The 11,179-nt window shown below is 37.7% G+C and overlaps 1 protein-coding gene across 1 annotated transcript; it reads left to right on the top strand.

The window, feature by feature from the left end:
* The first annotated feature begins 712 nt into the window (after positions 1-712).
* On the top strand, positions 713-10,671 carry NEUROD4 (neuronal differentiation 4). The gene is made up of 2 exons (XM_033223540.1): positions 713-1,054; positions 7,095-10,671. The coding sequence occupies exon 2, from the start codon at positions 7,104-7,106 to the stop codon at positions 8,097-8,099; it is 996 nt and encodes a 331-aa protein (XP_033079431.1). The 5' UTR covers positions 713-1,054; positions 7,095-7,103; the 3' UTR covers positions 8,100-10,671.
* The last annotated feature ends 508 nt before the right edge of the window (positions 10,672-11,179 follow it).

Raw genomic sequence — 11,179 nt, 5'->3', positions numbered from 1 at the left:
GAATGCTTAATGATGTATTTTTGAAAAACAATAGTAGATCTCAGTTTGTAACTTAAGGAACTAAATGTCCTTAAAATATAGGATTTTATTAATTTCCTTTTTGTTTTTATAAATTTCAAGTGATCAGAAAGTTGAAAGAACAGTACAATAAGCTTCATCTATATTCACAAATTAAAGTTTTAATGGAAGTAGCTTTCACGTGCTGAAAAGGTGGGAGAGACAAACTTCTTCCTTCTACTTGTAGAACTCTGAAGTTTAAAAGCCAAAGACCCCAGCCCACGTGTGTAAGGAAGCAGCCACTCATGCTGTGTCCTTGACACGCATCTTTCTCTCCTTTTGATTATTTTCAGACGTGGGTCAGCAGATTCATCTGCCCTTTTTAGCTCTCTCCAAGTCTATCCCCAATTTTCTTTCTCCATTCTGCCCATACTACTCCACTTCCATTTCTTACCGTTTTAATCACGAAGGTTTCCAGTCCTCTTTTTCTTTACTCCTCAACTTCAGCAACTCTCCTCCCCCACTCCTCTTCCACCAACCCCCAACTCTGTTTAAACAAACAAACAGGCGGCAAAACTGGACCTGGCCAGAGGAGCCTTTCAAGTGGGCGTGTCTTTCGGCTGGGGAAAGGGAGGAGTTAGACTCTGGGCAACATCACTCCTCCCTGGTCAGCTGGGAGAGCAATCAAAACTGCAGCAAGTCAGAGGCTCCGGCCAGAGAGCAGGAGCTGCCCAGAGGCTGTGGTCCTGAAAGCTCCTCTCCGGGGAGCTAACCAGGGAGAAGAGGTACTGAAGGGCGACTAAACCGGCTGCAGCAGAGTCATCAGCCCGAAGGCGTCCTAGAGGAGCATACCGAACTCCAGGGAAGAAGTAGAATAAGGCGCAGGCAGAGAAACCAGACCCGGTGGAATCTCTAAGAGGTAACAACCGGGTTTAACATGGATAGCTGAAAGCATCTCTTTATCCTACGATCTGGATGGTCAGGGAGACTGGGCTCTCTGACTGTCCTCTAAGACGCAGATTCACAGAGTTCACTCCAGGAACTGCCAGTGACCGAGGTGAGCCAGTGGTTGGGGAAGTAAGGCGGCTAAAGTTTCTGTGGGAAGTTCCCACTCACCTAGAGGAGTAGTTGGGGTGAGGAAAGTCTCTTCTGGGTAAGGCAGGAGGAAGTGGGACTTAGGAAACTTGGAATGTGAAAGCTAGTGAATTGGAACACTTAGGGAAAAATGTAAACATTTTAAATAATTTTATTAAATTGTATAGCACTTGCCACCCAAAGTAAAACACATAGACACTCACAGTCATTTTAATAAAGTGAAGATTACAGATGATCTCCCCCAATTCCCATAAAAGCCACTCTTTCATTTTGCTAGTGGTGAAAATGTCAAAAAGTTTAACTGCTTTTCCAAGGTGGCCCAGCAAGTAGGTTGGAAGAATTGACCCAATCCACCACTCTGCTCACAGCATTTTAGGACTATGCAAGGACGGAGGGGAGGCAGGGAAAGGAAAACAGAATGAGGAATCAGAGAAGACTGTGGAAAGTCCTCGGGGTAGAGTCTCACCATTAACTATTTGGTTTACTAAAAATACTTGAATAGTTGGCATGGGGTGGGAGAAATTTCCTTTGCCTCAGCTCTTTCAGGTGGGAAATTAGAAGAAAAAGATTGTCCAAGTTTATTTTTCCTTTCTCTGCTTCACACTCATCATTTGCCCACAAAAAAAGTATACTCAGAAAATACTAATGAAATGTAAAATACCTTCCCCCACCCTCATTTTTTTTGACAGATGAAGCAGAGGTGAAATGCTGAAGCACATGGAGGGAAAAGTAAGGGACTGAGTAACTTCTGTTTACTATTAAGATGTGAGGCAATGGCACCTGAAGTATTACATGGCTTTGCTGGACAAAATGTGTGTGTATGTGCATGCATGTACATACATGTGCACATGTATTAATAAAGGGGAAAATAGTAGAGTAGAAAAGAAGAGCATAGAACAACCTACTGGCTTTTTCCAAGCAGTACAACTTGTGAAGATCCTGGTCTGGATTCTGTCTTTTTAGTACCAAGACTATGCAACTCCGGGAAAAGAATTTAGTCTGTTTAATTCTTAGATTTCCTAGAAACTGGGCTGGACAGCCTCTCTTCTGTTGTATTTAGTCATCAGATCATAAGGTAAAGAGATTATCACCAGCTTTTAAGAGGAGAGACACCATCTAACTATCACAAATCCACATGTGAGTTCCCCTTACCTATTAATTAGTTGAAACATCTCCACAGTAAATAAAAAATTTGTAAAAGTGTAGAAAGAATTCCAAGAAAGCTTCACATAGTAGTAGTGCTTAATGACTTTGGCTCTAGTAGTAAAAATATTGGGTAGTAACAATCATTGCCTAAGCAAACATTTTGCTATAACAGATCTAAAATTTTAAAAAATATGAGAAATATTTTGAATTAAAAATAATTGGCTAAACTTGAAATTTCACTGAAGAATCCTATAGAAAGAGGAAAATTCTGTCATATTATGTAGGTATAAAAGAAAATCCAAATACCAAATGGCTAAAAATGGACTTTATAAGATCAGAATGTGTTTATGTATATATGTAGGGAAGGGCCAGATTCTGGCCCTTGAGCCAGTATTCATTGATTTTTGTCATATTCAAATCTACTTCATATATAATTTGTGAGCTAATTTCTTTCCTAGGAATTGAGGCAACCTTAAGATGGTATATCGTGATGCTTTGTGAGATAGTGCTGCAGACTTTCTCAAACAGCTTCTGTAAAACAATTGCCAACCCTCACATTGGCATAGCAATTTTACAAAGTACTTGTGCTTGCGTTATCTTCTTGTTTTTCATGAAAACTTCTAAATGATGTAGGAAAGACAATCTTATTTTCATTTTGCCCTAAGGATACAATAATTACAATAATTTTTCTGTGCTCATTTAATGAGTGAGTGATGAAAGAGTCTTCGTTTCATGCTTCTTTCAGTACACCTCTGAGATGGTTCCTTAATAGGCTGAAAGCAACATTAGATTTAGGTACTTGTTCGGGAGAAAACTGCATTGAAACTATTTAGGTGAAAAAAGTCAGAGAAACATTCTTCTTTATATTTCAGAAGTCTTGGCGTTCACTGCTTTCACTTCTCTTTGATAGACACTGCATATTGCCCTCAGAGCTCTGCCATTTGGTTTTGGTGGGAAAATTGTATTCCCAATACAGAAGGTTCAGGAACCTGAAAATGTATGTGATTGAATAGGAAGGTCAAACCAACAGTTTTCTCCCAATTATAAAATAGAATGAAAGTTTTGGAGCTAACTTCCATCTTAAATATGATGGAAGAGTTCTAGTCAACTCAGTGGAGGCAGTTGATAGGGCTTGGTTTCCTCACCTCTTGCAGCAGAACAGAACCTTTGATTTCAGTTTCAATAGGAGATTGGAGGAGTAGGTGTATTTATTTTTTCAAATTTTTTCAAATAGATGTTGAAATGAAGTCATTGGCTTTTGTTGACATAAAATCAATATTAATAACAGATTCAAATTGTGCCTACTCTTTTCCAAGTGGCCAGAAAAATTCATGGTGATGTTTAGGAGAACAAACTAATACTTACATGAAATTCATGATGTATGACACTATTCAAAATGCTTCAAATATATCACCTCATTTTATGCTCCTAATAATCCTATGAGGTAGGATTGTTATTATTCTCATTTTAAGGAGGAGGAGACTGAGGCAGATAAAGGTTATGAAAGTGGCCTAAGTTCATGTATCTAGTGAATAGTGGAGCTGAAGTTTGAGTCCAGGTAATCTGACACTGGAGTCTGTGCTGTCTATCCCACCATGGGAAAAATGACAGGCTACTGAGTAACTGTCAGATGATTTTCTAAACCAATCAGAGGTAATATTCAGATAATAAGAGACATGCTAGTTGATACAGACTGTTTTATTATTCATCTGTGAAAAATAATTTTTATTTTTGGATAAACAAACGTGTGTGAATAATTAGATAAGAAAACCCAAGAAAAAACAGGAAATAAATATATAGATGTTTAATAGCATTTACAGCTATAAAATTCTTTATTATATCTTTATTTCTCTTACAAGAATCACATAACCTCTATGTTAGCCTTATTTTATTAGAGGAAATGGAAGAACAGAGAACTTTATGTAATGAGTTTGGGATCAACAATCCAGGAATTAGAAGAATTGGGACTAGAGTTCACATTTGTGTTATTCTAGCTTCCATTTTTTTGAAACCATACTATATACTCATGGGATTCTCTTGGAAGTTAATGGACCAGCACCTATGAGAACAGAGGAAGTTAAATTGGAGCCATCTATGTCCTTCTCATGATTAGTAAGAGGACAAAGGTGAAAGAAAACTGGTTGACCTTTTCATTACTTTGGCCAAAGCCAGTTGATTCTTTGTGTTTATACCCACCAATAAGCTGATTTGAAAGCAGCTCCTTGACTCTTACAGAAACCATTAAATATGTTAGAGGTAAAAGGTGACCTGTTCTATCCTCCCAATCTCACTTATTTTGATGTGTGCGAGTATTGACAGACCTTAATAAGAGTCTAGAGGTACAGAGGTAGGGATAGTGAAAAAGGCTAAGTCCCCCAACTAGGATGGTATTCAGATCCAGAGGCAATTCGGGAGACTCTCCTGTCTTGCACCTTCCTTCTTTCTTTCCTTCTGTCCTTTTCATTTATCTCACTATGAGCCAGTGATAATAATGATAATGAAGATAAGAGAATGAAGATAAGGAGAAAAAGGGGGATGATGAGGAAGAGAGGGAGGGGGAATATATGGGTGAAAGCAACAAGAGAAACGTTTCAAAGATGAAGAAATCCTGGAATTCGCGTGTTAAAAGGCACCTCAAAGAACACCCTTTGGATGATGGCCACTCCTGTTGACTTAGTTCTATTGCTGTACGTCTTCTGAAGCCAAAGTGCTTTCTTCCTGTAGCTGTGATAGAAGAACAAGGAGAAGAAAAACATAAAACCTAAGATGTAAAGTAAGAAGAATTGATTTTATGTCCCACTCCACCAGCACTGTATCTTTGCATTTCCATCACTTAAACTACCTGACCCACAGTGACCTTGAGTATAAAACGAGCATAACAATTTCTATCTCCCTCAAAGGTTTGCTATAAGAAACATACGAATTAATGGATGCAAAAGTGCTCTGTAAACTTTAAAATGCTATACATTTATATATTATAATTATAATTACATGGGGAGCATTAGGTTTCCCAAGCCCACTCCATCCTTTTTGGCCTTAGAGTGCACCTGCCTCTGGAAGAGCCGTGTTACTTTAACAGAAAGTTAATTAGGTTTTTTACCCTCCCTCTGGATATCTGCCTGAGTTAGAAGTGCAGCTCAGCACACAAGCTCTATCATCCATATTAAAAGTGGGATTTTCTGAGTTGGCCTGGGCAGCCAGTTGACCAATAGGTTCCAATGTGTGTTTTCAATAAAGCTGCTTACCCAGGAAGCCTTATTAAGTGAGTAAGTCAAGCTGACATGATTTCCGTGCTGATTAACATGAAACCTAGGCTGTTTTCGCAGTGCAGTTACATTAATTATTTATAGGAGGTAAATGAGGTTACAAGGAAAACAAGCTCCAATTACCAGAAACAAATCAAATAATATATCTTTATTTTTAAAAGCTACATACTAATCCCTGGGTTCATTGATTTGAGGCTCAAGCTTCATAGAACAGAAAATGTTTGTTACATTCTCCTCTTTCTCGTAATAAAAGGTAATAGTGGGTTTAATATTTCAAAGAGTAACTGGTAAACTGGGATGCCCCAATGGGGCTTATCAGATACTTTTATTTGGTAAACCATATGCCTAAAAATTGCTTAGCAAGCTTTAAAACAATTCAAATTCTTCCAGAATTGAATGCAAAATGTTTACTAAATCACTAGCCTCTTCTGGTTTTCAAATAGTGAATTTTGCATACAAAATTCTGATTAAACAGTGTGTTAGTGAATTAAAGTAGTCAGGCTATTCCTGTGTTTTCCTGAAATAGTCCTCACTTGTGTTAGCAGTCACTATATTCTGTTCCACTAGTTCCACTAGTATTTGTTCCAGATTTTTCATTTTAAACAAAGTATTATTATAGTAGTTGCACTAAACCTTGGATAGGTTTGGTAGACCACTGGCTGCACTCCTAGCTGTTGCCATGGTCTTGTCTGATGGTGTGAGATGCATTTGCAAAGAGTTCTCACTTTAACATACGGGCAAATTTGAAAGATGATCAGTGATAACCCTCCTTTCTTTTCATGATCCTTTCAAGATGCCATGTCACTAACACTTCTAACATAACTCACACTAGACAGAACACAAAGTGCTTACTGAAAAACAGAATGCTCCTCTGGTGATAGTGAGAGTAATGTTTGATGGTCATATGTTGGACCAGCCAGTTGTGTCATGGACAACTTGAAGGAGATGATTGAGGCCACCAGTTAGCAATACTGGGGAGAAACATGGGTGTTATAGGCTAGATGGATGTGAAATGCTTCTAAATACAAGTTGAGTAGTTTTTTGTAGAACACATACAAAGTAGACTGAATGATCTTGCTACAGTTTTTTATTTTGTATGGTGTAAATATACAACAGTGTGCTTATTTGACTATTTGATGGGTTTTTGTTTTGTAATAACGATAATTATTACACACATATACTTATTTTTAGCACACTCTTTCACTTTCAGAAATATCTCTATTTGGACATTAATTTATATACTCATCTCATTTTTCCCCTTTTATGTTCTGGATTCTGGAAGGAAAGAAAAATATATCTTTGGACTCGTATCTCAGTCATTTTGTATAAAATGTTCACGAGATTAAAAATCTAAGAATAAAAAGAGTTAGGCACTAACACTACAATGAATAATCAAGTCAATTTTCCTTTACTATAGTATATTTTCTTATAATATGCCATAACTAAAGGAGTATTCTGGGAATTTCTTTCAGTTTTGGATTTGTCATTTAGAATGGAAGACTTGGACAAGATAATTACATATAAAAAAGTTTAGTTTCAAATAAAATCAGGTACTCACAGGAATTAACCTTTGATACTTCCCTTTTCCAGAGACTGGAAATGTCAAAAACTTATGTGAAATCCAAGGAGATGGGAGAGCTAGTCAACACACCATCCTGGATGGATAAAGGTCTGGGTTCCCAAAATGAGGTGAAGGAGGAAGAGAGCAGACCAGGTACTTATGGGATGCTCAGCAGCTTAACTGAAGAGCATGACAGCATTGAGGAAGAAGAAGAAGAGGAAGAAGATGGGGAGAAACCTAAGAGAAGGGGTCCCAAGAAAAAGAAGATGACCAAAGCTCGCCTTGAGAGATTCAGGGCTCGAAGAGTCAAGGCCAATGCCAGAGAACGGACCCGGATGCATGGCCTGAATGATGCCCTGGATAACCTGAGGCGAGTCATGCCATGCTACTCTAAAACCCAGAAACTTTCCAAGATAGAGACTCTTAGACTGGCCAGGAACTATATTTGGGCTTTATCTGAAGTTCTGGAGACTGGCCAGACACCTGAAGGGAAAGGCTTTGTGGAGATGCTCTGTAAAGGACTCTCTCAGCCCACAAGCAACCTGGTGGCTGGATGTCTCCAGCTGGGCCCTCAGTCTGTCCTCCTGGAGAAGCATGAGGATAAATCTCCTATTTGCGACTCTGCCATCTCTGTCCACAACTTCAACTATCAGTCTCCGGGGCTGCCTAGCCCTCCTTATGGCCATATGGAAACACATCTCCTTCATCTCAAGCCCCAAGTATTCAAGAGTTTGGGAGAATCGTCCTTTGGGAGTCATCTACCTGACTGCAGTACACCCCCTTATGAGGGCCCACTCACTCCACCTCTGAGCATCAGTGGGAACTTCTCCTTGAAGCAAGATGGGTCTCCTGACCTAGAAAAATCCTACAGCTTCATGCCACATTACCCTTCTTCAAGTCTAAGCTCAGGGCATGTGCATTCAACTCCTTTTCAGGCTGGTACACCCCGTTATGACGTTCCTATAGACATGTCCTATGATTCCTACCCCCATCATGGTATTGGGACCCAACTCAATACAGTCTTCACTGAGTGAGGCAGTAAGTTCAATGTTTCAGAGAATGACGTGGAGACATTTTCCATAATTTGAGTGGTTGAGCTAAAGATTCAATGACCTTAAAGGATCCCTATGGATATATATAAAAAAAATAGTTCAAGTCCATTTAGGCTTTCTTTCATCTATCACCTCTTTTCTCATCACCTCACATTGCATTGATTTCTTTATAGGATCCTCAAGTGAAAATATTTGATGATTTAACAACCATTTGAAAATAGAAAAGAAGACCTGGGCCCTATTCCAGTGGTGCAAAAAACTCATTGCATAATATATGCCAATTAATTTACTATTTCTGGCCTTTGTTTATTTACTAGCAATTGTAACTAAACAAATTGTATTTATATGAGGCAATTGTTCTAAGTCCCGATGATTTCTAAAGTCCTTCACAGTTCTGAAATTCTATAACTGTAGTGATCACTCCTGACAACTTCTTGAAACTGAAAGAATAGAGAAATAATAGGAAAGGGATGCTATGCATAGAATGATCAAATTGAGTTATCAGAGGGAACACAAGGTGCATATCTCTTGGGTCACAGAATGCAAAGTTTGTTTGGGTTTAATGATAGGACTTCTTTGTATCTATTGAAAAATAACTCCTGGAAGCTAAAAGTCTAACATGGCTGTCACTGTGAAGAACAAAACATGTTCTTTAGAGATCAACTCTATTTGTTATTAGACTAAAAGTTGAACATATCTTCCTTATGATTTGAAGAACCATAATAGAGAACCATAATAGAGGCTTCATGCCAACTTTATTTTTGATAATATTTCAAAACCATTTTTCTCAGTACTAGACGTAGGGCACACAAGTCACTGAAGCCTCAGACTCCTACGACTAATGGGACATAGATAAGTCTTTTAGACCATGACCTCCATAACCAGAGGGCTCCAGAACTTCTGATGCAGCTCAGGTGCTGCTGTTAGAATCAGAACACAACACAGGTTTATATTAAAGAGCAATAAAATAGCTATTGGCTGTAATAACTACCATAGTTCAGGGACTCTCTCTAGCTCACAGTTGCCCATGGGAAAACCAATGGATTTTTTTTTAAGCAAGATGAATTTCATTTGGTTAAACATGATTAAAACCATCCACCTCTGTCCACACCAACATATTTTCCAGAAGGACAAGCACCAATCAACTTATTGACCAAGGTTAAATTTTTCCAACATATATATAGTCCCTTATCTCTCCCCCTACACTAGCTGTTACCTCTTCCTCACTTCTAAGATAGAATATGTTATTACATATTGTAAATAACATTTCAGGTGACCAAACTTAAGGATGCAGAAATGAAATACAAGGTCGGTGAATATTTTTACCAACTATGTCTTCATCACAGGTTTAACCCAATTTGCAGAGTGCTTATTTTTCTTTATGTAACTCCTCTTTCCTTTATATCAACACTAACTTCATAAATTTGTATTTTTTTCAGAAAATAAGACCTGAGAAATTTTCCTATCTTGTTCAATCTGCCAGGACAGTTATTTAAGTCAAACCAGAACCTGAATGACTTATTTGATAGTAGATTAGGTCCTGCTCCTGCCAGAAAGGATACGTTTAGCATGCAGGGTACATCAATAGGGCCAATTAAAAAAATGATAACACATATTAGTATGTCATTTTCTATAGCTCAGCTATCCCCTAAAATCTGCCAACTATACGTGTATCTTGTCTGTTCACCTCTCTTATTTATTATCTCCTTACAGCATAAGTTATTTTTTTCCATTTTGCTCTCAGCACTTACTCTGCTGTACTTTGCACCCTTGGTTTGTAAATTCACTTGAAAGTAGCCTTGCAGAGAGATCTTAAGCCCCATCAGCCACCAAAGTGGTCCGCCTCATCACAATCTGCCCTAGAGGAAATTGGCAAGTAAAATGGCATATAAAGCCATAGTATGTGCTTTCTGAGTGTATACTGAACTTATCTTTGTGAAGGGCTGTGGGAGGGTCCATCCTCGAAGCTAGCATTTTCTGGCATTTAAGTTTGTAGATAATCAATGTTGTCTGAGTTATTTATTAGATATTATTTATTTTATTTATTTTTCTCTTCCTTTCACGAAAATTCTTTTAGCCCCATAGATGTGCTTGGAAACTCTTCCTAAAATTTTATTTGGAAAGTAGCTCACAATTTTGCTAAGAACTGCTGAGTTTTGGAGAAAGGGGAAAGGAAAAAATAGAGAATTACCTCTGTGATAATTTTTATAAAAAGCAGCAATAATTTGAATGGCTATGCAAGTTAATGTTTTTAGATTATTTTCTTCAGTCTAAAGTGAGCCAGAGTTATTCTTTACTAATCTGCTCTTTATGCCTTTGGGGAGTATGGTAGCCATGAGCCAGGCCTCCCTGAAATTGTACAGAGGGATTTTATAATTGAATTAAAATTTAGGAATGCAATAGCTTGTAAAGAGCCTGCTCTCCAACCTAGGGTGGTCTCATTCTTCTGGAGGCTTTTTTAGATAAAGTAAAATAATTGTTTAAATATTTTGTTTAAAATATGACTGTTTTCCCTTCCTTTTTCCTAGTAGAAATAAAGCTGTAAGTCTTATTAGATGTTGTGTTGTGTTGTTAGTCTTCAAAACTTTCATTCACTCTCATTTATTCATTTTCTTGGGCTCTATGTCCTACAAGCAGCTAGCTAAGCAAAGACTGGTCTGTCAGGAGATTTACACATCCCCTAATTCAACTGATCTTGCTAGAATATTCAAAATATGCAGTTAGAAGTCTAGAAGCACTGTTCGCTGCTACTCATATAATCAAGTATAAAATCTACAGTTAAGAAAAAATAATCTTACAAATTACAGGGCTATGGGCAGTCTAAGCAATCAAACCACAGATAAATGGGAAGATGTGCTATTATCCAAAGTAGGTGGGCTGACCAAGCTTTCAAAAAAATTATGAAATATGTTTTTTGACAACTCTTCCTCTTGATTTTTTCTTTCAGTTTTCTCTAGTTAAAACTTTCCAGGATCCCTTCTTGCATGTGTAAAATGATGATAATAAAGAAATAATAATAATGATATTATTAATAATAAGTATAAATAGAAAAGTTAATCAAG

This window comes from Trachypithecus francoisi, unplaced genomic scaffold, assembly GCF_009764315.1.
Source record: "Trachypithecus francoisi isolate TF-2019V2 unplaced genomic scaffold, Tfra_2.0 Lachesis_group11, whole genome shotgun sequence".
NCBI lineage: Eukaryota > Metazoa > Chordata > Mammalia > Primates > Cercopithecidae > Trachypithecus > Trachypithecus francoisi.
Note: the sequence above shows the minus strand (reverse complement) of the source record. Positions and strands in the feature narration are given on the sequence as shown.

Coding starts and splice junctions, on each gene's coding strand:
- NEUROD4 (XM_033223540.1), top strand. CDS start 7,104: ATGTCAAAAACTTATGTGAAATCCAAGGAGATGGGAGAGCTAGTCAAC.